Raw genomic sequence first — 27,420 nt, 5'->3', positions numbered from 1 at the left:
GAAAAACAAACTACTAGATCCTTGATCAAAATTTAGTTAAACCTTCTTTCTGGAGCCCAACATTTTTCTAGATGTACAGGACAACCAAACGGTTAGATATAAAAAAAAATAAAAAAAAAAATAAAAAAAATAAATCGGACAACAGAAGAGATGAAGAAGAACAACAACCAGTATCAACATCTTCTACTACTACTACATACTAAACAACCAAGGAACATTGAACAGTTGAAACAAATTAGATCTGCAGAAATGGTCAGGAGTTCATAAACAATACAAAAATGGTCGAGAAACTGCTCATCCACATATTTCCTAAACTAGTAATGGGGTCTAGGAGATTCACCTAGTGCTCCGCATACTGCACCAATACTACATCCTAGTCGTAAGACTGGCTCCACCGGTCACCAATAATGACTTTACAATTATCAAACGTAACATCCAGCATCTCTGTAATAGGTTTCAATGTTTGCTGCTTTCAATTTATTTCAGTTTGGCTTTTGTCACCTGTTACCTGGAAACAGTCAACAAGCAGGCTAGCTGCTGCTGAAGAATGTTATGTCGTAATTACGGTTTGTGTAGACAACCAGCCGGAGTATTTAGCGCAGTAACATATGAGTATTTACACAGTCTTATTAAAGGGGTTTTTCATCTTTAAAATAAGTTTTTTTTGGAGCCTTATATCGCATAACTACTCCAATCACCCTCCCCTGTTCCCCGATAGGTGATGGTCCGGTAGATCTGCCATAGATGTCTAGTGTGGGGAAACCCCAATAGCCAAATCACACCCACATATGGAACAATATAAATGAATATTACGCACATATAGTACAAAAATAAAAGAAAAAAGATATCCATGAGCAGCTGCACAAGAACAAAGCAAGAAGAAAAAGCATAAAAGACTTGGAAGTCTCCCATAATACAACACACACTCCTGCTCTAATCTAGTACTGGTCTCCGCAAGGCAAACTTGGGAACCGCAATATAAAATTATACTGCTTCAATGCACAAATAGTCTGGATTAATTTTTTTTTACCATTATTGGTAGGCACCTCTTATGCAGACCTATGTGTCGCTATGGTTACAGACTATAAACAGTTTGTCCAACCTAGGAGGGGCAGATGGCAACACATTGCTACAGGTTCACACTACACTCATGCACAGTATATCAAACCATAGCAATAGCGATCAAGAAGAAGAGGTGTAGGTTCCCTTTAATGTTGCCCTGAAAGACGCCGCTTGTCAGAAACTAGTGCTTGATATTTGCACTGGCTGAATTCTATGGTCGAACAAACAAGCAGAACATGACTAGAGGCATCTGCTTAGCAGTAAAGTGTCCAGTGATTTACAATAAAATGTTCCCAGGTCAATGTCAGCCATAATAGCGGCTATAAAATGCCAGGAGGCCTGCAGGCGGAGGCTTCTGTGCTGGGCTATAGATCCGCCACGTAAGAGTTAATCAGATTAACACTTGGCAGCCAGCGGGTTGTTATGTGAATGTACCCTAAAATCTGATTAAAACGAGGCAACGCAGAGCCATTCTGCGGCCCTCTATCCTTATGGAAAATGTTCCTGTTCAGCAGGCGGGAATGGGAAATTCATGTTGACAAATGTCGATTTCATAGAAGGAAAGCATGGAGGGAACAGCTGGAAAGCAGTTTCCAGCCGAACGCAGGCAGCGTCCCATGCTGATAAGTCATGCTACTGAATGGAAACACATGCAGATTTATTCCTCTCCATAAATTAGTACAATTATAACTCAGAGCAGAGCGAGCGGGGGAGGGCGCGTAAATATATGAAGAGAAAAAAAGGATATCTTCCCTCTCTGTAGCAATGAGGTTGTTCTGCTCCTCCAAATGTCGAATCTTCTTCTCGAACGACTCGTGCTCGCTCTTTAAACGCTCCTCCGTCACCTCCTTCTCCTCGCTCACCCTGAAAAAGGACAGAGAAGACGACGCAGAGCACATAAGATTCAGAGAACACAAAGCAAACAGTAGACACTAAACAATACAGAGACATGATTGGGACACTACCTAACCGATCACTCCGCACCTTACCAGTGCAACCCTACCGTGCTCCTTGTAAAAGTAGTACAGGGGTTCTGGACTGATTGCTTATCCATACAACCCGCCGATTAGCACAAAATCTGGGGTGTGGCGCTATTGCAAGCGTTGCGTCCCCTTCATTGCTTACACAGACACAGCGGCTCGTACATAGGGTCGGTTGGGTCAGATACCGCAGCTCGCCCTAATCACTTGAATTAGATTAGCTGCAGTACCAGACAGATGGTCACTGTGCCGTGTTAGGAGAGGAGACGCTCACAGGAGCGTCACTGTGACGATCAGCAGGAGACCCTGAGGTCGGACCCCCACCGATCAAACACTGATGCCCTATGTTAAGGATAACCCCTTTAATATACACACAAGGATAGGTTTAAAGGCTTTGGACAAAGTGTGGATCCACTTTGACTTGATCAGAACTGAGCTTAGAAAATAGCTCAGTAGCCGATGTCTGCCGAGCCGCCAGAACAGCTTGCTGATGGCTACGGCTCAAAAGGACTTTCTGCAGCTTCTATATACTGCGATTTTAATAAAAAGTAAACTACAAAAGTAGTCTTATCACTAACTAAATGCATTTCATATAGAATGTAAAAAAAAAAAAAAAAAAGTATCCAAAGCCTTTAAAAGCCAAACTCCCCTTTGAACACTGTTTTCCAGTATATGGAGGGAATCTACATAAAAGTCACATTGTAAATACAATAAATTACTTATGTACTGATCCGGAGTTGCAGCCTGTATTACACTCCAGAGCTGCAACCACAAGTCTGAAGGATACACAGCTGAAATCTCCCAGCATTCCCTGCTTATTTAACGCCAACAAATTCCACAGCACTTGACAGTCATCACTTGATTCACACGTGCGTTCTGTCCGAGATATATGGCCCGCACGTCAGCCGCATTTCCCGGACCGAACACATTGCAGGGAGCCAGTTATCTATGACGCTAGGAGTCCCTGCCTCTCCGCGGTACTGTCCCGTACTCAAAACATGATTACAGTACAGGACAGTTTTCCCGCAGCGAGGCAGTGACTATGATGCTAGGAGCCCGGCTCCCTGCAGTGCTTTCGGTGCGGGAAATACTGCCGACATACGGACTGTATATCACGGAACAAACACGCTTGTGTGAATCCGGCTGGCTGCTGCACGGTCTCTGTAGTCAGTGCCTTCCCCATTACTAGCTCTGCTGGGTTAATTTACGCAAAACCAGCAGATCAGTGCATGATTAGCGACGAACCACCATGTGTATTCACATCCATTTTTTCCCATACAGGCCCTCATTAAGCGTTTTGCGCCACCGCATCGGCGAAAAATTGAGCAAATCTAGGCGCATTGCGGTTTTGTACAAAAAAGTGTGACCTTATGGAAAAAATATTAGCGTCACAAAATAAGATATTCTGACTTTGCCTCAGGTTGGTCTATGGACAACTCGCCGACACCTTCATGGTGTATCCGATTGCTGTGAAATACCCTGCATTTTTGTAATATCCAATAGGTCGTATAGCCTTTCTATATTGTTAAATGTATGACTATAATGATGTGAATATACTTTGTCAATGATATTTGTTTTCGTAAACGCTTAACAGGTCTAATTTTCTTCCACTCATTCCTCCAGCAGTCACGGTCTCTTTTGCTTTCGGTTTTATGTTCTTTTTGTACGAATGTTCTACTTTATATTCATCTGGATTACTGAAACGAACATTGATGTATTTTTTCAAAATGTGCAATTTGGAAAAACAGTAGGGAGACTTGTTTTGAAAAAGAGGGAGTGACTAAGCAAAAGGGGGCGAGGCCTGTACAGCCCAACAGAATTGCTAAAATTTGCGTCAGAAGCTGCCATGAATTAGAGGAAATCTACAGCAGATCACAGCTACCCGAAATTTCGCATTTAGGCGCCCGGACAACACAAGAGGAGGCTAATTTATTAAGAGGCGTGCTGGAATCTTACGCCTACGGGCTTCTAAGACTTTGCACCTCTGGCCCACAGAGCCTATTGTATCCAAAGCCATGACGGCAATTGCAGGAAAGTCACATGTAAATACATGATTTCTGCCACACTGTTACCGCTGTGCGAATACAGTCTAAAGGTGTCGTATGATACAAGTTTCTTTTTTGTTTGTTTCTCTACTTCGGCTAGGGCTCCATGGCAACTTTTTGCTGTGCGTCACAGTAAAGCCACAAAATTTTCGAGTGATCACAGTGCAAAATTTCTGCTGTTGTCACACGACTTCACCACAGGGTAACATTGTGGTAGCGATAACCCACACTGTTACTGTGACAGTCGTGCAACCAAAAATTGCCGTGAGCCCAAATGGCTCATAGGATTTGACCATATCAGGTTTGTCTCCACTTTGACCTCTGTCTTTTCTTTTTTCCCCAAAGATCTGCATTAAGTTTTCCAGTGCTTCTACCATCACCCATTGTAGTCACTATCTGCACCTGACCGGAGTAAGGGTATGTTCACACGGTAGCGTCCGTAACGGCTGAAATTACGGGGATGTTTTCAGGAGGAAACATCCCTGTAATTTCAGCCGTAACGGCATGTGCAGGCGCTTGAACGCCGCGTCAGTTACGGACGTAATTGGCGCTGCTAATAATTGGAGTCAATTACGCCCAAAGAAGTGACAGGTCACTTCTTTGACGCGGGCGTCTATTTACGCGCCGTCATTTGACAGCGGCGCGTAAATATACGCCTAGAGTGAACAGACAAACATCAGCCCATTGCTTTCAATGGGCAGATGTTTGTCAACGCTATCGAGGCGCTTTTTTCGTACGTAATTCGGGGCAAAAACGCCCAAATTACGTCCGTAATTAGTGCGTGTGAACATACCCTAAAAAAGGGCCCCTTAGCAGATTATATGCCTGCTACCATGGTTGTTATGTCAATGGGGGTGAATTATCAATGCAATGCAATTATCCCGGTACCAACACAAACAGCAATTTTGCTTGCCAGTAAAGAGGGGGTTTAGCCTTCTATTCGCACTAAGTGACTTCAAGAGCGATGGTAAAATCCCCAATTATACAGCAGACCTCCTCAATATCGGCTCACATGTAGTGTTCCTATATACATAGTGATGAAGCACAAAATGGCATTAAAAGAAATCTTATACACAGACTGGTGTTTGTAGAGTGAAGAGGTTAACGCTTGCACAAGATACTTCCTAAAAAACACCTGGCGCCGAGCACAGGAGAAGGGCATCGGAATGCTAAAGACTTTCACAAAGCAATGATTCCTTTATGGAATTCGCATGTCACTTAATGGTGCATTTTATTGCTAACTAAATATTAAGCACGGAGTTAATAGCGTGAGAGATGGTCGAGCCTCACAATCTATTGCGCTTTAGATGCTCAGCCGAACTCCCTAATCTAAATGAGATAATTTCAGCTGCGCCTCTGTATCCAACATGGAAGCACATAACTCAGGGAGCGTATTAAGCAGAGTTATCCATCACGGCCGCTACCGCTCACCACCTGTTCCAGCAAAGCGCGCGCAGAAAGATCAATTACGTGCTAAATATGGGTACAAAAGAGCAACCTGTCTTACTCTCCTGACAGTCCAATATTAGGAACCTAATGGGTTATTTGACATCTTTGCCCAGATCTAGGTCATCGTTATGCTCCCGGGGTCCAGACACAATCTTTCACAGGACGATGGTCACAGGAGAACCTGAGAGGACAAATTAGAAACTTTCTTCTGCAACTTGTGACATTAGGAGGTGCGTACACACTCCTCCTGTCTGGATGCGGCTATACAGAACCCCCCAAACCTCAGAGGTAACGCAGATCTGGATTTTGGGCCGAGATAACACTCTTCTGTCATGTGCCATCTCTGTCATGATGTAAGATATATACTCCTCGGGTGCGTACATTGTGCAGAGCATGAGGGTCACTTATTAGATGTCAGGGGCTGAGTAGCTGAATTCGGCAATCATGGAGATAGTCATGGTGACCGCTGCTGACCCTGATCGGCCGAATGGGGAAGCACGACGACGACTGCACATCAGTCTCCCCTATGGAGAGTGCAGGTAGATGTTGGGGTCGTCATTCACCAGTAACTGTCCACTCACGCAACACTGCAGAGTTATAGGCTTCTTTTGTAGGTTGTATATGCCAAGTACAATGTAAAACCGTTCTAAACCTTCCTATAAATAAAGCAAATTTACTGATAGAATAAAGACAAGCCTTAGTTTTTTGCGCACCATTTTCCAGTCTATGAATGCAACCAGCAGTATAAGGGTATGTTCACACGACAGCGTCCGTAACGGCTGAAATTACGGGGATGTTTTCAGGAGGGAACATCCCCGTAATTTCAGCCGTAACGGCATGTGCTTGAACGCCGCGTCCATTACGGACGTAATTGGCGCTGCTTTTCATTGGAGTCAATGAATAACGGCTCCAATTACGCCCAAAGAAGTGACAGGTCACTTCTTTGGCGCGGGCGTCTATTTACGCGCCGTCATTTGACAGCGGGGCGTAAATATACGCCTCATGTGAACAGACAAACGTCTGCCCATTGCTTTCAATGGGCAGATGTTTGTCAACGCTATCGAGGCGCATTTTTCGGATGTAATTCGGGGCAAAAACGCCCGAATTACGTCCGTAATTAGTGTGTGTGAACATACCCTAAAGTCTGTGTTTGAGAATTGGAGTCTGCGGTAGTCTTCAGGCCCTTCTACAGGGGCCAATGATCATATGAACGCTCATTTGCCCATTCATTGCTCTGTGTAAACATGATGGAAACGCATGGGGACGATGGCTCATCCCCATACGTTACTGGTCACGACGGCTCATCCCCGTACGTTACTGGTCACGACGGCTCATCCCCGTACGTTACTGGTCACGACGGCTCATCACCGTACGTTACTGGTCACGACGGCTCATCACCGTACGTTACTGGTCACGACGGCTCATCCCCGTACGTTACTGGTCACGACGGCTCATCCCCGTACGTTACTGGTCACGACGGCTCATCCCCGTACGTTACTGGTCACGACGGCTCATCCCCGTACGTTACTGGTCACGACGGCTCATCCCCGTACGCTACTGGTCACGACGGCTCATCCCCGTACGTTACTGGTCACGATGGCTCATCTCCGTACGTTACTGGTCACGATGGCTCATCTCCGTACGTTACTGGTCACGATGGCTCATCTCCGTACGTTACTGGTCATAGCACTTTGTGAAAGGAGTAAACAAGCTGTTTTGTTGAACGGCGCTGGTTTTTGCGGCTGATATTATCTGGTGTAAAAGGACGCATAAGCTTTGTTCAAAGATCACGTAAAAATTTTGTTGTCGAGCCAAACTAAAAATTTGTACAAAAAGCTGCAATCTTCCTACTGTTGATTTTGGAGTGGAAGTTAGCGGCTGATTTTCATTCCTTGCAAAGCAATGTATGAAACCTGTAATGAATTTAAAAATCCACAGCAAGCCTACAAACCGTAGTGGATTTTTTATGCTTTGAGTGAATGGGGTTTGTTAAAACCCTATCACTAACATTGAAAATGTACTTTGTTGCGAAATATCAGCGGCAATTCTGTGACAAATAAGTGATGGGTGAACATGGCCTCAAGGGGATCTTCCCATCCAAGACAATTATGGCACACTCATTGGATAAGCCATAAATATCTGGGATCGCACCTGTCGAGAGCGATGGTCACCGGTCCCGCTTGGACTAATGGATGCCGGATTAAGGCAATTTTCGTTAGTTTAGGATTATAGACAGGCAGATACAGCTAAAGCTATCTAAATATCAAGGGGGTAAAATGCATCACTTTCAAGTGACAGAAGTGAGCCCCTATTATTCAGGTATAAATTAGCATAATTTGCTCATGAAATGTACAAAAAAAAAAAAAATGTAAACCTTAAAATCTTTCGCGTCTGTTCTCAGCCATGCTCGTGAAGCTGCTCAATGTCGACATGATAGCAATGTAGCACTTCAATAAAGAGGACGAACGCCTGGAGACGCTCAATTGCCGTAGTAGGAGGGAGACAGCTGATTTATCAGACGACCCCAGCAGACAATTAGAGTTGACTGGGATCTTATTAAACCTGGCCTCCGACCCAGATCATAATACAGCGTGATGAGGTGTCTAGTCATTAACCATGCAGCTTCTGAGGCTTGGCAGTAACTGGGCGATAATAATGACACCATATTAGAGTCCACGTGCTAATAAAAAGCCTGCCCGCCCTCCTCTGATATCGGGCAAAGCAGTGTACCAATAAGCAGATAGATACTGCCGGCTACCAGTTGGTAATGGTTTCTTCAACAGAAGTGGGATCTCCACCGTCATTTAGGTCCTCGTTTCTGGCAGTGCATGGGCAGACCCTCTCCAGAGATGAATGAGACTGTAGAAATCAGCCTGACACCCAGTACAGAAGGCAAAATCTGTAGATTACCATTTCTACCTGCCTCCCATTGATAATGATTGCCATGAGACTGGTCATCTGAACCAAGGGCCTTCAATCTGTGACTCTTCAGCTGTCGCAAAACTACAAATCCCAACATTCCCTGCCAGCCACCGCAGATCACAGCTGATGAATGGGATTTATACTGTGACAGTTAATAGGAGCGCACAGTGTCAGGCAACTCAATGTATTACCCTGGACTGTAGTTATAGCTTGAGGTAAAATAGTAAAAGGCCTAAAAATGTAGCTCAATGAAATTTAACTTTTTAATGACCAAAAGTATACAATCCTTTTACGAATTCTTATTTTCTAATATACTTTGTCACTTTAGTTTCAATTACTTGCAATGGCTGCTTGCAGTCAGTGGATAGAATCATTTTTTACATCCAGAGGTTGAAATCTGGTACAGACTTCTCGTAAACTAGGGTTGTACCCAGTCTAGAAAAATCTTCTGTGAGTCAACAATCAGCGGCACAAATTTTCCTTCTGGCCGAATGTCTGCTACAGTGCAAGTAGAAGGTGTCGACTTAGAGGATAAATCCTTACTTGTGAGAAGTATTCGTTCGGCACCAGTTTTCAGTCTCTGGAGGTAAGAACATCCCCATTCACCAACAGCAAGTAGAGATATTGACAATGGTGAGGAACTGACACAAACGAGCTGCAGAACGTTTTATATGCAAGGATTAAAGGGTAACAAAAAACTTTGAAGAAACTTTTGACATGTCAAAGGGCCATGCCAGAAGTTTTGATCAGTGGGGGTCTGAGCAGAGACACCCCCCCAACAATCACTAAAACAAAGCGGCATAAGCACTCGGGTGAGCGCAGTGCTGCTTCGTTTCTTACCGGTGTACGGTCTCAGACATTCTATTGAGCCCGTCCACCGCTCCGATGGAAGCTGATCAGAAATGAAGCAACTCACCCGAACGCTTCTGCTGCTTCATTTCAGCGATCTGTGGGGGTCTCCGTGTTCGGAACCCCACTAATCAAAAATGTTGACATGTCATGGACATGTCAAAAGTTTTTTTTGAAAGTTTTGTTACCCTGTAAAGAGCAGTCAGCTCTCCTGTGTGTGTATGGTGTAGTAGAGAGGAGCAGTCAGCTCTCGTGTGTGGTGTAATAGAGGAGCGGTCAGCTCTCATGTGTGTATGGTGTAGTAGACCGGAGCGGTCAGCTCTCCTGTGTGTTTATGGTGTAGTAGAGAGGAGCGGTCAGCTCTCCTTTGTATGGTGTAGTAGACAGGAGCGGTCAGCTCTCCTGTGTGTGTGTATGGTGTAGTAGACAGGAGCGGTCAGCTCTCCTGTGTATGGTGTAGTAGACAGGAGCGGTCAGCTCTCCTGTGTGTGTGTATGGTGTAGTAGACAGGAGCGGTCAGCTCTCCTGTGTGTGTGTATGGTGTAGTAGACAGGAGCGGTCAGCTCTCCTGTGTATGGTGTAGTAGACAGGAGCCGTGAGCTCTCCTGTGTGTGTGTGTTTATGGTGTAGTAGAGAAGAGCGGTCAGCTCTTCTGTGTGTGGTGTAGTAGAGAGGAGAGGTCAGCTCTACTGTGTGTGGTGTAGTAGAGAGGAGCGGTCAGCTCTACTGTGTGTGGTGTAGTAGAGAGGAGCGGTCAGCTCTACTGTGTGTGGTGTAGTAGAGAGGAGCGGTCAGCTCTACTGTGTGTGGTGTAGTAGAGAGGAGCGGTCAGCTCTACTGTGTGTGGTGTAGTAGAGAGGAGCAGTCAGCTCTACTGTGTGTGGTGTAGTAGAGAGGAGCGGTCAGCTCTACTGTGTATGGTGTAGTAGACAGGAGCGGTCAGCTCTACTGTGTGTATGGTGTAGTAGACAGGAGCGGTCAGCTCTCCTGTGTGTGTGTGTGTGTGTGTGTGTGTGTATGGTGTAGTAGACAAGAGCAGTCAGCTCTCCGGTGTGTGTATGGTGTAGTAGACAAGAGCAGTCAGCTCTCCTGTGTGTGTGTATGGTGTAGTAGAGAGGAGCGGTCAGCTCTCCTGTGTGTATGGTGTAGTAGACAAGAGCGGTCAGCTCTCCTGTGTGTTTATGGTGTAGTAGACAGGAGCGGTCAGCTCTCCTGTGTGTATGGTGTAGTAGAGAGGAGCGGTCAGCTCTCCTGTGTGTGTATGGTGTAGTAGACAAGAGCGGTCAGCTCTCCTGTGTGTTTATGGTGTAGTAGAGAGGAGCGGTCACAATTGTGCCTTTATTCCTCATCGAAATGTTTGATAAACTGAAAACTAGGTTATCATTCCCTGTGTAGGGCATGATCCATAGACAGTATGTCAATGTCCTATCGGTGTAGACGGTCTCAGACTGTATAGGGTCAGGAGACCTGACACGTCACTTAAGAAAGCAACACAGAACAGCTCTATCACACCTGCATCATGGGGTACATGGGGCTGTTTATACATTACATTTCTAACAATGTATAAAAAAAAAAAAAAAAGAGGATTCAATGACCTATTTAACAAGTTGGAACTGGTGATAATTCAATTTAAATGGCGCACCTCAATATGTATATGTTAGACATTTACCTTCCTCATGCCACTTTATGGCTGCATTATATGGCTATTATACATTTGTATTTTGCATATTTTATACCCACCTCTCCCTAAATACATAAGTTTTGGTGCACGCCATGCGCTCGATCTTTTGCTTAGTAAAATCACCCATATTGTTTTCAGCACAAACCATTAGTAAATAATAAAAGAAAATATCAGCACAGAGGCATTAACCCCTTCCCGCTCCTTGACGTACTATTACGTCATGGCAGCTGTATCGTTCGCGCTCCATGACGTAATAGTACGTCTCGGGAGTAATGGCCGTTTCGGCCGTCCTCCCGACACATACAGGAGCTGTGACGCTGCTGTCTTGTTCAGCAGCTGTCACAGCTCCTACAGCGGGGATCGATCGCTGTGTCCCCGCTGATTAACCCCTTAAAAGCCGCGTTCTATAGAGATCGCAGCTTTTTAGGGGTTAAGCTGCCATCGCCGGCCTGCTACGCGATAGCGGCCGGCGATGGTGACTATGGCAACTGGACACCAAACAATGGCGTCCGGCTATGCCATAGACGGAAGCCTAGTGGGTCCTGACAACGTCAGGACCCACTATGCTTGCTGTTAGTGAGTAACTGACAGCTCTAATACACTGCACTACGCATGTAGTGCAGTGTATTAGAATAGCGATCAGAGCCTCCTGCCCTCATGTCCCCTAGTGGGACAAAGTAATAAAGTAAAAAAAAAAAAAAAAAAAAAAAAAGGTGTAAAAATAAGAAAATAAAAGATTTAAAAGTAATAAAAGTAATAAAAGTAAAAATCCCCCCTTTTCCCTTATCAGTCCTTTATTATTAATAAAAATATATAAACAAACAAATAAACTATACATAATTGGTATCGCCGCGTCCGTAACGGCCTGAACTACAAAATTATTTCATTATTTATCCCGCACGGTGAACGCCGTAAAATAAAATAATAATAAACCGAACCACAATTACAATTCTTTGGTCACTTCACCTCCCAAAAAATGGAATAAAAAGAGATCAAAAAGTCGCATTTACCTAAAAATGGTCCTGATCAAAACTACAGTTCGTTACGCAAAAAATAAGTCCTCGCACGGCTTTATTGATGGAAAAATAAAAACGTTATGGCTCTTAGAATAAGGTAACACAAAAAGTGAATGATTGTTTACAAAACGTATTTTATTGTGCAAACGCCATAAGACATAAAAAAAAAAAAAACTATAAACATCTGGTATCGCCGTAATCGTATCGCCCCGCAGAATAAAGTGAATATGTCATTTATAGCGCACGGTGAACGCTGTAAAAAAAAAACAAAACAAAACAATAGTAGAATTGCTGTTTTTTAGTCACCACGCCACCTAAAGATAAATTAAAAAAAATGATCAAAAAGTCGCATGCACCCCATGAAAACTACAATGGATTCCTCAAGGGCTATAGTTTCCAAATTGGGGTCACTTTTGGGGGGTTCCCAATGTTTTGGCACCACAAGACCTCTTCAAACCGGACATGGTGCCTAATAAAAAAAAAAGAGGCCTCAAAATCCACTAGGTGCTCCTTTGCTTCGGAGGCCGGGGCTTCAGTCCATTAGCGCACTAGGGCCACATGTGGGATATTTCTAAAAACTGCAGAATCTGGGCAAGAAGTATTAAGTTGCGTTTCTCTGATAAATCCTTTTGTGTTATAAAAAAAATGGTATAAAGAGGATTTTCTGACAAAAAAAAAAAAAAAAATGTAAATTTCACCTCTACTTTGCTCTAAATTTTTGTGAAACACCTAAAGGGTTCATAAACTTTCTAAATGCTGTTGTGAATACTTTGGGGTCTAGTTTCTAAAATGGGGTATTTCATAGGGGTTTCTAATATATGGGCCCCTCAAAGCAACTTCAGAACTGAACTGGAACCTAAAAAAATAAATAAATGAGGCAATACTTCGCTTCTTACATTATACTGATAATGAGCCGTGCCCACCCCGAGATGACCCCAGTTTTGACCGTTTGTATAAACGGAGACCCCTATTAGACCGTTCCAGAGCCCGGTTTTCCCAAGCATACACCCCCGAGAAGTGTATTTCTATAGATGAGTCCCTGATACATTTTAAAGGGAGGGTTCAATTCCGCAAGTACCTGCCGGGTAAGAGGGCAAGGTATGGCGTGAAGATGTATAAGCTGTGAGAGTGCATCAGGGTATACCTACAGGTTTAGGATATATGAAGGAAAGGCCACCCCCAAGCCAGACTGCATCCTGGACTACAATAGGTACATGGGAGGGATGGACTTGTAAGATCAAGCCCTGAAGCGCCATGCGGTGTGGTATAAGAAGCTGGCCGGGCACATCATACAGATGGCTTTGTACAATGCGTACGTGCTACGTCGATGTGCAGGCCAGACGGGAACTTTCCTGGAATTTCAAGAGGTGATCAAGAACCTAATCTTTAGGGACCAAGAAGGGGGGGCACCCAGTACTTCTGGAAGCGGGGCCACACGCATCGTACCAAGGCGGCAACACTTTCCAGGAGAAGTTCCCCAAACTGGCAAGAAGGGAAAAAGTCAAAAGAGGTGCAAAGTCTGCTATAAGAGGGGGATAAGGGAGGACACAATATATCAATGTGACACGTGTCCCGAATAACCAGAGCTCTGTATGAAAGTGTTTTAAAATTTATCATATATCCCTTGGTTTATAATTTACCCCAATTTTACTTACCCTGATGCACTCCGCACAGCTTATCCCCCCTCGTCTTTCCCCTCTGAGCCCTGCTGTGTGCCCAGGCAGCTGATAACAGCCACATGTAGGGTATTGCCATACCCGGGAGAACCCACATTACAGTTTATGGGGTGTAGGTCTCCGGTCAAAATGCTCACTACACCTCTAGATGAATGCCTTAAGGGTGTAGTTTTTAAAACAGGGTCACTTCTTGCGGGTTTCAACTGTACTGGTACCTCAGGGGCTTCTGCATACATGACTTCGCACTAGAAAATCCCCAGTAGGCCAAATGGTGGTCCTTTCCTTCTGAGCCCTCCCATGGGCCCAAACGGCAGTTTTTCACCACAAATGGGGTATTGCGGCACTCAGAACAAATTGCGCAACGGAATGGGGTATTTTGTTTCTTGTGAAAATAAGAAATTTTCAGCCAAAACTACATATTATTTGAAAAAAATAATTTTGTTTTCATTCCCAGCCCAATTCAAATAAGTTCTGTGAAAAAACTATGGGGTCAAAATGGTCACAACACCCATAAATGAATTCCTTGAGGGGTGTAGTTTCCAAAATGGGGTCATTTGTGGTGGGTTTCCATTGCTTTGATACCTCTGGAGCTCTGCAAATGCGACATGGCACCCGAAAACCAAACCAGCAAAATCTGTACTCCAACAAACATATAGCGCTCCTTCCCTTCTGAGGCCTCCCATGGGCCCAAACGGCAGTTTATCGCCACAAATGGGGTATTGATGCACTCAGGAGAAATTGGGCAACAAAATTGAGTATTTTGTTCCCTGTGAAAATAAGAAATTTTGGTAAAAAAAATTACATCTTATTGGAAAAAATGTCATTTTTTTAATGTCACAGCCCAATTGAAATAGGTGCTGTGAAAAAAACTGTGTGGTCAAAATGCTAACAACAACCATAAATGAATTCCTTGAGGGGCGTAGTTTCCAAAATGGGGTCACTTTTGGTGGGTTTCCATTGCTTTGATACCTCTGAGGCTCTGCAAATGCGACATGGCACCCGAAAACCAATCCAACAAAATCTGGACTCCAACAAACATATAGCGCTCCTTTCCTTCTGAGCCCTCCCATGGGCCCAAACGGCAGTTTTGTCACCACAAATGGGGTATTGCCACACTAAGGACAAATTGGCAAACAAAATGGGGTATTTTGTTCCCTGTGAAAATAAGAAATTTTTATCACAAATGACATTTTTTTCATTTCACAGCCCAATTCAAATACGTGCTGTGAAAAAACTGTGCGGTCAAAATGGTAACAACAACCCTAAATGAATTCCTTGAGGGGTGTAGTTTCCAAAATAGGGTCACTATTGGGGGATTCCTACTGTTTTGGCACCTCAACACCTCTTCAAACCTGGCATGCTGCCTAAAATATATTCTAATAAAAAAAAAAAAAGGACTCAAAATGCACTAGGTGCTTCTTTGCTTCTAGGGCTTGTGTTTTAGTCCATGAGCGCAGTAGGGCCACATGTGGGACATTTCTAAAAACTGCAGAACCTGGACAAGACATATTTTGTAGCGTTTCTCTGGTAAAACCTTCTGTGTTACAGAAAAAAAAATGAATACAATTGAAATTCTGCAAGAAAAATGAAATTTGCAAATTTCACCTCCACTTTGCTTTAATTCCTGTGAAATGCCTGAAGGGTTAAAAAACTTTCTAAATGCGGTTTTGAATACTTTGAGGGGTCTAGTTTTTAAAATGGGGTGTTTTATCAGGGTTTCTAATACATAGGCCCCTCAAAGCCACTTCAGAACTGAAGAGGTACCTTAAAAAAAAGGCTTTTGAAATTCTTAAGAATATGAGAAATTACTGTTTATGTTCTAAGCCTTGTAACGTCCAAGAAAAATAAAAGAATGTTCAAAAAAACGATGCCAATCTAAAGTAGACATATGGGAAATGTGAACTAGTAACTATTTTGGGTGGTATAACCGTCTGTTTTACAAGCAGATGCATTTAAATTCTGAAAAATTCAATTTTTTCAAAATTTTCTCTAAATTTTGCAATTTTTCACCAATAAACACTGAATATAATCGACCAAATTTTACCACGAACATGAAGCCCAATGTGTCACGAGAAAACAGTCTCAGAATCGCTTGGGTAGGTTTAAGCATTCCGACGTTATTACCACATAAAGTGAAATATGTCAGATTTGAAAAATGGGCTCTGAGCCTTAAGGCCAAAACTAGGCTGCGTCCTTAAGGGGTTAAGGTTCTCAAGAGGGAGCTATCACTTACATATATAACCTCGTTCCAGCACTGGGAAGCAGAAGAACCAGAACTTCTAGAAATTAGGGATGACGCAGACTTCCACATGAGTGTAGAGGGTCTGTACGCCCCCCACAGGTCATTTCCAGCCTTGCTATGTAATGATTTATCTGGACCCCTGCCTAGCATAGAACAAAGTGAAGTATTAAAAAAATATTGATCTCCAAATCGAGAGAATTTTTTGCTGAAATTATCCTTTAAAAAGGGCGCAGGTATCAGAATCCATTATCTGGATTTCCCACCTTTCCACATGGCAGGTATTTAGACTGTGCACTCCTTCAGATTCTAATAAACAGGACATCTAAGCCTGATTCTGATCTTAACATAAGACCTCTTCGCTGAGGAGCGATTGTATCCCCCATTTCCAATGTAATTTTGTTATCTCCATCTGATATGACTGCTTGTTGATCCTCGTACCCTGGAAAGCCATGTGAAGTCTCGCTAAGCGCGGGGATCAGGCGGTAGGGGGGCGCCTCACCTCGCAAGCTCTTTGATTAGATTTGCAATTCGTCTCTTGTCTTCTGGGCACAAATCTTTCAAAGATGCACTTCTTATGCCAGCTTCTGACTGTACCACCTGGAGAGAGAGGAAGCGAGAGGACACTAGTGAGGCTGCAATCACTTGAACGACGGCATAGATACAGGACAGCAGAGGTAAACCCTTCACTATGCAGGTACCGAGAGAGACAGAAAAAACAAAGCCTAAAGAAGCCTCAAAGAGGAGTCATCCTAGACTGCAGATGCAAAAAAGACCGCAAGACGCCATCGACTTAACAGACTTCTGAAATTCTCACCACGTTCGCTTCTCCTTTGCCGTTTCCAACCCGCACAAAGTTTATATATTTGAAGGGAAACCATCCCCTACTGTGACAGGAGCACGGTTTCGAAGAGTTTGTCTTTTATATGCATATGGCGAACTTGCATTTTATTAGCGGTGCCCGCCGTGAGCCTGTAGTCCGGGGTATTGATGAGCTGCGGACTAAACCTCCCCCCCCCCCTTCCTAGCAAACTGCCGCTGATTGACATCTATCTCCCTATTACAGTTCATAGAGAACACGGTCAATCCGCAGCGGGTGGGTGGACGGGGAACAGCCGTACATGGATACGACAGACTACAATTTATTTTAAAATGTTTTCCATTATTTTTTAAGTTTTTTATTTTTAAGGCGTCCACTGTGAAGTATAAATAACTTTATTCCATAGGTCAATACGATCACACGTTTTTGTTTTTTTACACAGTAAAAATATTTAACACTATTTTTTGTGTAAGGGCTTAATTTTAGCGGATTGCAGTTTTTATTGGTACCATTTTTGGGGTACATACGAATGATGGCTTTTTATTCCCATTTTTAGGAGGCCAGAAACAAAAAAAATTCTGGTATTTGGCAATTAATTTTTACCGCTATTTACCATGTAGGATAAAGAACGTGATCATTTTATCTTTCGGGTCATTGCGGACGCAAGGATACAAATAAGTAGTTGTACTTTTTTTGCAGCCAAAATAAAAAAAAGGTTTTGAATGGAAAAATAAAAACAAAAAAAGTCTTTTTTATTTTACAAAACGCTTTATTGAACTTTTTTCTCCCAGTACGGGACTTGACACCACTATAACAATGCAATACTTCTGTATTGCAATGTGTTATTCTTGTCAGCTTTACACCAACAGGGAGCCTATTAAAAAGGCTTCCGTACATGGCAGACATTGTTAGGCTTGAGAAAGGTCCTGTTTGACTGAAACGTCGCATTTGTGGGTAAATAAATTCCTGTTATTTTGGATGTGCTGCCATGTCTCTTGTATTTTATGGTTAGGCCTCCACCTGCCATGGCAAGCGTTCAGCACCATGTGATCACGTTGCGGGGGGGCACTGATGGGCTTAGAGATGGAGGCCCCATCTGCAAACCACTTCGGTGCCAATGTTGCCATCTTAAGATGTTAAAAGTCAGGGATTGGATATTCCACCAATCCTGGCCGTTAGAGCAGGAGGTTGGCTGTCCTTAGACAAATACCTGCTCCACTCAGCATAGGACACCCATGCAGAGCGGACTAGATCCCTGAAAAAAGATGGCCTGGCCGAAGGAGATTACTGGCAGTCACTGATGGGTTAAAACAAAATACACCAAAAGACCAACGCTACAAACAGGAGCTTGCGAAATTTGAGGCACCACAGATTTTCACGGCATATCACTAGAATATGATATAAATGTCACTCATCAGTGACTAATTCCCATCAACTATTATCTCCGAGCACAGAGGACCTTTTATTTTCAGGATCAGTGAGGGACCAAGTCAAGTGGTCAGACCTCCATTGATTAGACCTTCATGGCCCATCCAAATCGATATTGTATCAATGTCTGGTTTGGAAAAACCCTTTTAACACTTTCACTGCCATGGACACATGGAATACATCAGGACTCAACTGTTGGTTAGAGCTCAGATTTTAGTATCATATTATAGCTCAGAATCGTAGTCTTCAAATTACACTAGGACTAAAGCTCTTGGTGGGAGGGTAGCGCACTCGTGGGGTTCAGGATAGAAAAGTGACAGCAGGAAGAAATAAATATCACAGCCTCTTACTGTCATCTGTACATCCTCCAGTGACCCCAGGGGGGTGATACATTGTCTTTTACCTTAGGTTGTCACCACGCCTGCTTATGATCTCATTTTTATTTATTTTTTAATTCACAAATAAAAAATAAAAATAAAAAGTTTATTGCAAAATAGCAAAAATCACATACAGGACGTAAAAAAAACAAAAAATAAACAAAACAGGTCAAATGTAAATTATAAAAGAACCAAGAAATACACTGCAGCAATGAGTCTGAAGTCACGAATATCAAATCAGTTATTGAGCGAAGAGGTGTGATACAAAACCTTAATATACAAGGAAGTATAATATAATAGGGCAAGTATACAATCCCCACATATCTAAGAACCAGTGCGCAGAGAATGACTACAATTGGAAAAATTTATATCTAATGGATTATAACTTCTGTGTTCGCCGGCAGGGACCAGGTTAGCAGAATCTATAATCAATGAGGCGCGGCGTGCACTAACATCCCTCTCTACCCGTCACCACCTTAGCCGGTCGCAGTCATTGCTGGATTCACATGAACGTGAAAAATGGTCTGTGCGTCAGCTGGATTTCCCAGCCCGACCACGGTACATGTGAACGGGACTCCTGGCATCAGTCATTCGGGCTACAATCACACGACAGTGAAAAAAAAAAGGGCATTAAAAAATTAGTCAGTTTTTCATGTCCATTTTGCATCAGTGTCTCAAAAGTCTCAGCCATTTCCAGTCCGTCTTTCATGGCCGTTAAAAAAATAAAATAAAAAATGGATTTCATTTATCAGGCTAGATAGTGCCCCAGTGCCCACATAGTGCCAGAGTGCCCATGTAGAAAGTGCCAGACCCCCTTGCAGATAGCACCCCATGTAGATCGTACCCCACCTTGTATATAGCACCCCCACATGTAGATCGCAACACTACCCCCCCCCCTCCCTTGTAGATCACAGCAACACCCGCCTCCCTTGTAGATCGCACCCCCCTTCCTTGTAGATCGCACCGCTGTAGCTGCGACTAGGAGCTGAATCCCGGGCCAGAGGTTGCCAACACTTTGGCTGGGTATTCAGTTCCTAGTGGGAGGTACAGCGGCGCGATCTATTAGGGGGGGGGTGTTGTGGGGATTCCTCTCACCACACGGCACCACTATAGAATAGATTCTACGATACTTGTTTAAAAACAGAATCGTGAGAGTCCTTGAGGGCGAATTAATAGAATTTGATTAATCGCCCAGCTCTAGTAGAACCATTGCTCGTGAGGCAGCACACAAACAACGGACAGCCATGTTTTACCCAACAACTTCATGGTGTAATATAATGCCTCCACAAGAAAAGTATGGATATGACGCAAGTCAGATTTCGCAGGGAAAGGAAAGAGAAAAAGACAAGCTTTAGGGCAGAGCGAGAAAGGAGTCCACATCTTATCATATAGAAACTTGATGACCGGATCCCAGAACTCAGCTACCTTAGGGCAAGACCAGATCAGATGATAAAATGTCCCTGAGGTAGACCGACATTTAGGGAATTCATCTAGGTACTCAGTACGGACTCTATGGAGTCTGGAGGTGGAGTAATATGCCCTATGCAATATATAAACTTGTGAGAGCCATTCATTATAATTGGAGGACAAAAATTTAGGGGAGGAGGGGGCTCTAACCCACATCTCCCTCCCATCTAATTTTCAATGGGAAGAGCATAAATTCTCTAAATTTGCAGGTTAAAAGACTGTAAAAATTAGAGATTAAGTGTTTAGTAAGAGGGGGGGGGGGGAGGGGGGAGGGGGAACGACGACGACGACTTTGATACATTATCTCTCCAGAGCCCAACTGAGGGCATGTTTGATTCTTAAATAGGAAAACAGTTGGGAGAAGAGGGCAAATTCCTTCCGCAGCTCCGGGATTGGCCAGTCAGAATACATGTGGGAGATATACCAAACACCATTCCTGTACTAGGGATTATCAAGGGAGAGCTGTAATAGTTCTGGAGGAGCTCTACAGCACCATAAGAGTGTGTGCCTTGTGAAGCAGGTGGGGTAAAACAAGTGTTGACACATCCCAAACCAGCAAGACATGACCCAAGATCGGGTTGTCATGCAAGTTTCTACCGGTATTGTGTCAGCCACAAAACAGAAGATGCAAGGGGTAAGTATAACAGAGACTGAATGGGGAGATGAGCAGAGTCTGGACTCACACGTTCAGCTGTGCCCCACTGCGCCAGGGGACTAGCAATTTAATACCATTTAACACTGGGAAGAGAAACTCCACCTTTCATCCCATCGGGCGTATCAACGCTGGCTTGCCACCCTAGTTCTACCATTTTCCTATACAAAAGTAGTGAGAATACGCTCTAATAAACGGGCAGGGAGATTTTTAGGGGGGGGACCGCTGAACTATATACAGGATTTTAAGCATAAGGGTCATTTTAGCTAAGCTCACTCTTGCAGCAGTGGATAGGAGCCATTGGTTCCAGCTGGCAATCTTGGTACGTAAAAAAAGAAATTAGGGGGGGTGATATTCAATGTCTCGAATTCAAAAACTGATCTAGAATTTTGTATGCCAAGATAAGTAATAGAGGCTAACCAGAGAGCGGGGTAGAAACTGCCGAAGCAGCAGGAGTCAACATATCCAATGGTAAAATATGGGACTTAGACCAATTAAGGGTTAAACCAGACATTGAACCAAAGCGGGTCATTATGGAGAGCACAACGTGAAGGGAAACCCCAGGTTCCGCGAGATATAGATATAAGTATCATCCGCATACACGCTGACCTTTTCTTGTAAGGGGGGGGGGGCTTAAACCCTACAATACAGGATTCTCGTCTGAGTAGTACCACGAAGGGTTTCACAGCCAGCAACGGGGAAGGAGGGCAACCTTGACGGGTACCTCTTCACAGAGGAAAGGGGTTTGAGGTCCAGCCATTTATTGTCACTTGAGAGGATGGGGCGGAATATAACAGTATAACCCACTTTATATACTAGGGTCCAAATACAAATTTCGAAAGGGTTAGGAATAAGAAATCCCATTCTATGGAGTCAAATCCCTTAGCGGCATCCAGGGGGACTACAAACCTAGAACAAACATCCTCATGAGTGGCCTGCAAATTAGTAAAGAACCAGCGAAGATTAATGGCTGTAGCTTTGCCAGGCATAAAGCCTGTCTGATCCGGGTGTATCAATGACCGTATAACAGTGTTCAGTCGTCTAGCCAATAGCTTCAGAATTTTTAGGTCAGTCTGGAGGAGTGAAATGGGGCAGTAAGAGTCACATAATAGGGGGTTCTTACCTGGTTTAGGCAGCACTGCTATAATAGCCTCTCATTGAGCGGGACAGTTCTCCAGAGTCCATCGCCACCAGATAAACCTCCACAAGACAGGCAGTTAAAAAAAAATAAAAAAATCAGCATGTAAAATTAAATAGGCAGGCCATCACTACCGGGTGATTAGACGTCTGAAAGGAGGCAATGGACTCCAGAATCTCCTGCATCGTAATAGGGCCATCCAAATAATCTGTGTGAGCGTCCGATAGGGAGGGTAGGGTCACCTGATCTAGATATTCAGAGACTTCTGCGGAAGAGGCAGAGATGTGTGAGGAATATGGTGTTTCATAATACGAACAAAAAGGCAGTCAGAATTATCTGTGGGTCAGAGTACTGGGTGCCATCTGAAGCCTCAAGTAGCGACATCACCGTGGCTTCCCCATCACCCCAAGCTACACAAGCCAAAAGCTTACCACATTTTTCACCATGTTCATAATAAGATTGTCTTTTCAAATAATTATTGCCTCGGACATTGTCCCACGTACATATGCCTTGACGGAGTCCAACACAACTAAGGGAGAGGCACTGCCATCAGTCAAGGAAAAACGGATGCCATGTAGCCTGGAAGTAACCAGACTGGGGAGAATTTTCAGCCAAAAAGGGTTCAATCGCCAGCGATTTTTAAGGGGGTATATTTGGCAGTTTAAAGCTAAAACAGCCAGGAGAGTGACCGGAGATAGATCTGGAGAGATACTCCGCCAAATTTACGACTGTCAGAAGGGATGTGTGAACTAGCATTAAGTCAATAAGGGATAAGGCCTCGAATTGAGGGGTGAAGAAAGAATATTTTCGGGTATGTGGGTTTCTAATTCTCCAGGCATCCGTAATGTTTAATTCCAAAACGAGAGAGTGGAGGGAGTAGGGAGCTGGAGAAATGGGATCCTTGACAGGGCGGAGGAACTTATCTAAAATACTTATCCCAGGCCGAGTTGAAGTCACCCAACCATATACCAGGGACAGACGGGTGACTGGTTACAAATGATAAAATGGTATTTATAAACAGAAAGGGAAAAAGGATGGAGGAACATAAACCCGATCAGAAGAAATGGTTTATGATAAAGACAATGTATCAAAACAAGTTTACCATTTGGGTCTGAAGTCATATCCATAAGGTGGAAGTGGACAGTACATCTGATTAATATTGTAACAACCCTAGCCAAATTAGTGAATGTGGAGTGATATGACCAACCAATGCAAGGTCTATTGAGAAGACGGACTTTGTCATGTGGGGCTCCCGAAGGCCTATGATTGCACAGTCATGCTTATGGAGAGGATTCGGCACCCAAGCGATGTTAAAGTGTTATATTACAGGAGAGTAGAGATGATATAGGGACCTAACGTTGTCATTAGCAGGTCAGGGGAGGCCAGCTGGAGAAATCTGCAGCGTAAACAGCGTTTGCAGGTGACCCACAAACAGGGCTGTGTAACGGTCCGTTTAGCAACACAGGTAATATACGTGTAGATGGATCCACTGAACGGGTCGGACAGTAAGGCTATTAAATGCCAACAGGTCAGTTATATCACGTAGGAGATCCAGGTGGAAATGAGGCCCACACACACCCCACAGGGAGGGAATGCAGGAGATCAGGGGTTCTGCACCTCCTGTTTAGCTCATTGGCAAGCTAGGGTAAGGAGTCCCTGGATCGCAGGCATCAAGTGAGGCTCTACAGGGGCAGTGTTATCAGGCCAGTGAGCCTATATGGAAGCAGGTTGGTTGGGCACAGGGGATGATGCCTCCGTGGAGCGCACTCACCAAGTCATTCCAGGCTGTGATCTACAAAGCCACAAGATGGCCGGCTTCAGGCAGAGCAGACCAGCCAGAGCGGATTCAGATTGGTGGTCGTGACTCGGGGCGAGCCGGCCAGTCCCACACTAGAGCCAGCAAGCAGGGCCCAGGGAGTACACCAGCCATACAGGCCGACAGTTCTGTAGTCCACAGGGGCTCCGGGTATGCAGTAAAGGATGCGGCAGCCGCCATAAATTTAGGCCACAGCATCAGGCCTAACAGTAGGTCGCAATCATAAAAGCCAGCCAAAACACCCGGTAACTGGTTCAAACCGTGCAGCGACAACGGGGGGACACCAATATCATCACCAGGGCTGGATGCCGTTAGGAGATTAGGCCTTAGATTTAGTCTGTTGGTGCAGAACCCTCACCATATGTGACCTTCCGGTCTCGCCGTCGAGCCGCACACGCTTGTTTTCTACTTTAGACGTGAGCAAAAAAGTGAAGGAAAAAGTGCAGGAAGCTAAGAAAGTATTATGTAAAGAGGATGATAAACCGCAAAAACAGTTTGAGGAAACAACAGACGCCATGCATATTATTATTACTTTTAAAATGGGCCACAAAGGGAACAAATAAGAACGCGGTTTCTTCAAAGTGGTGTTGGATTTTACACTTGATTCCTAAAGGGTTAAACAGAAACTGCAGTGTGACTGTATATTTATGGGTTCCCGTCCTATAGAAACATGCGGTACTGGACCGAACGTTGGAGAGACACACGTTGTTATTTGTACCACACAATGCTGCCGTATGATTCTATTAGTAGAAAAAGGTTACTGGTTGGAATCATTTTTCCCAATGATGCATTTTAAACTTTGTACATCAAACGCGTTTTTAATTGATTGAATTATAGGTTCTGTTGTACTTAGGGGACTATAATCGGGTGATGATACATCACGGATGCTTGAGAAAAGAAGCGGTCCCCAAAACGTCACTTTGGCATGTTTGATCTTTGTTTCCAATCAGCAACGTCTCCACTTTTGAATTATAGACCAGATTTGAAAAAAGGAGATACAAATAGTGAATATTATATGCCATGCGAGCGCTGTAATACCCACTGTTGTACGGACGTGGACAAAAGTTTATTTCCCTGCAAAAATCATGCATTCGTTTGTCCTATGATTGATATATTTATTTTTAGGAGGTGGTATGCACATCTCAGGCTCTGCATTAGACTTTAAAGGGGTATTTCCATCTTAGACATTTACGGCATATTTATGACATATCCACAGGATATGTCAAATGTCAGATAGATGCGGGTCCCACCTCTGGAACAGGGCCCCCTAAACCCAGAAGTGGGACCCGCATCTATCTGACATTTATGTGGATATGTCATAAATGTGTCTGATGGGAAAACCCCTTTCAAGGCTATGTACACCTTCGAAATCTTTTTTTTAATTTTTATTAATAAAAATGTGTATCAGTGTGTTTGGTGCAACTTTCTAGTAACTTTTTTATTAAAAAAAAAAAAAAAGGTTTACTTTTTGTGATCCAGCTGCTTTGTATTCTGTATACAGAGCAGCTGTATCTAGCGTGGAAACCTGAACCCGTCAGGTTAGTGGGACGGACTGGTCCAGTGTCAGCGGGTCCTGCTGGTCTCTGATACACAGGATCGAGCGGTTATCGATCACATCGAAGTTATGAACTTATGCAGGATCGAGCAGTTGCCAATCACATCTGTCAAAAACACGCAGGACCCGCTGACACTGAACCCGTCAGTCCCACTAACCTGACTGATTCAGGTTTCAGTACTAGATACAGCTGCTCTGTATACAGAACACAAAGCAGCTGTATCTGAGAAAGTAAAAATACATTTGTAATAAAAAAGTATTTAAAAAAAGTTGCAAACACACTGATACATATTTTTATAAAAAATAAAAACATGATTTCAAAAGGTGTACATAACCTTTGATCTTCACCATCAGTATAAGGATGTACTTGGCGATCAAGTCTGTGCCCCCTGGGCATCACCAAATATATTTTCCCACATTTCAGAGACTGAATACACATACATATATACAACATAGTATATATATTGGTATTACAGACTGCAGTTATGGTGGCTGACGTTACCTGCTGCTCACAATGATTTTGCCCGCAGTCTGATAATAGATCCATCCTGGCAGCAGGGTTGGGACGTGTGCTCCTCGGCTTTGTACTCTTAATCTTAGGAGCCGGTCTACAGTTTCCTTCTCTACAGAGTCCTGAAAAACAAACAGATATAAGATCCGCAACATAAGACACAAAATGCAGGTCTCGATAAGAACAATCCCACATAACGGAGACTGAACAGAGGCGGCACAGTAAGGCTGGGTTCACACGGCCTATTTTCAGACGTAAACGAGGCGTATTATGCCTCGTTTTACGTCTGAAAATAGGGCTACAATACGTCGGCAAACATCTGCCCATTCATTTGAATGGGTTTGCCGACGTACTGTGCAGACGACCTGTCATTTACGTGTCGTCGTCTGACAGCTGTCAATCGACGTGTAAAAATACAGCCTCGTCAAAAGAAGTGCAGGACACTTCTTTCAGACGTAATTTGAGCCGTTCTTCATTGAACTCAAAGAAGCACAGCTCAAAATTTACGGCTGTCAGAGAAGCCTCGCAAAATGCGAGTAGGAGGAATTCCGACTGAAACGAGGCAGCTGTTTTCTCCTGAAAACAGTCTGTCTTTTCAGACGTAAAAGCCTCTCATCGTGTGCACATACCCTAATGCCTCATGCACACGACCGTAGCCGTGTGCACGGCCGTGATTTTCGGGTCGGGCGGCTGCGGACTGTCAGCGGACTGTCAGCCGCGGGCCGCCCGCAAATCGTACGACATGCACATGGCCGCCGTCATTGTTTTCAATGAGCCCGGACCGCAGAAGATATCCGTAATAGGACACGCCCGTTCTTTCTGCGGTGCGAGTTCCCGGGCCATGCACGGACCGTAAAAGCTACGGTCGTGTGCATGGCCCCATAGAAAAGAATGGGGCCGCAATTCTCCCGTGGATTTTCGGGGGAATTGCAGCCGCAAAAACACGGTCGTGTGCATGGGGCCTAAGCCCTCATGCACCCAGCCGGGTTTGTAGGGTGTTAGGATATTTGCTACAATTGCATTCAGCCTAGAGTAGACAATCCTCTGTTCACACTGGCGTCTAAGTTTCCCTGCTCCTGACAGAATAGCGTAAGTAAAACGGAAACTTTATAGGATCGATCAAAAATCATTTATAAAGAGGATATCCAGTCAGTACAACCCCTGTCCAGAAGTAGGATAGACGTCAGAGGGGGCATAATACGGAGTACAACTATCTAGAATGTCTGATAATCCAGCACAGAGCTGAAATATTAGGTGGCAAAGCAGCAGTTCAGTAACAGGACATACCTGGGATGTAGACCATCTGCTGCTCCTCATCAGAATCTTTAGAGAAAATTAAGGAAAACTCAAAGAAACAGCAAGAAGACAAACCCCCCCCCCCCCCCCATGTCCCCTGAGCCAAAGTCCCAGCTTCCCATCATACACTGCTCCTCTACATGAGGACAACAGGAGTGTTAATAGGTTATTGCCGCCTCTGTGGCAATTTTTGTCCCATTTTTTAATGCATTGATCGGTGACTCCACCGTAACTTAGAGCCTGAAGTCGGAAATCCAGCTCCTGCTTCATAAGAGGCTGCTGATGTCCCCCATGCTTTACACTGCAGCACACCCCCTCTCCACACAAGCGCTCTATACGCGACACCCCCTCTCCACACAAGAGCTCTATACACGACACCCCCTCTCCGCGACACTCGCGCCCTATATGAGGCCTATGGGCGACACTCGCACCCTATAGGCG

The 27,420-nt window shown here is 44.2% G+C and overlaps 1 protein-coding gene across 2 annotated transcripts in view; it reads right to left on the bottom strand.

Annotated features, from left to right (window-relative positions):
- KIAA1328 (KIAA1328 ortholog) overlaps window positions 1-27,420 on the bottom strand; it is a 124,039-nt gene that overhangs the window by 95,102 nt on the left and 1,517 nt on the right. The window contains exons 2-5 of one of the 2 annotated variants that reach the window (XM_075840414.1): window positions 26,971-27,006; window positions 25,675-25,805; window positions 16,422-16,519; window positions 1,811-1,926 (exon numbers count right to left, since the gene is read on the bottom strand). In XM_075840414.1, the coding sequence (XP_075696529.1) occupies window positions 1,811-1,926; window positions 16,422-16,519; window positions 25,675-25,805; window positions 26,971-27,006 (381 nt within the window). The remainder of the gene's footprint in view (window positions 1-1,810; window positions 1,927-16,421; window positions 16,520-25,674; window positions 25,806-26,970; window positions 27,007-27,420) is intronic. The other variant, XM_075840407.1, reaches the window with a different exon arrangement.

Source organism: Rhinoderma darwinii, chromosome 1 (genome assembly GCF_050947455.1).
Source record: "Rhinoderma darwinii isolate aRhiDar2 chromosome 1, aRhiDar2.hap1, whole genome shotgun sequence".
Lineage (NCBI taxonomy): Eukaryota > Metazoa > Chordata > Amphibia > Anura > Rhinodermatidae > Rhinoderma > Rhinoderma darwinii.
Note: the sequence above shows the minus strand (reverse complement) of the source record. Positions and strands in the feature narration are given on the sequence as shown.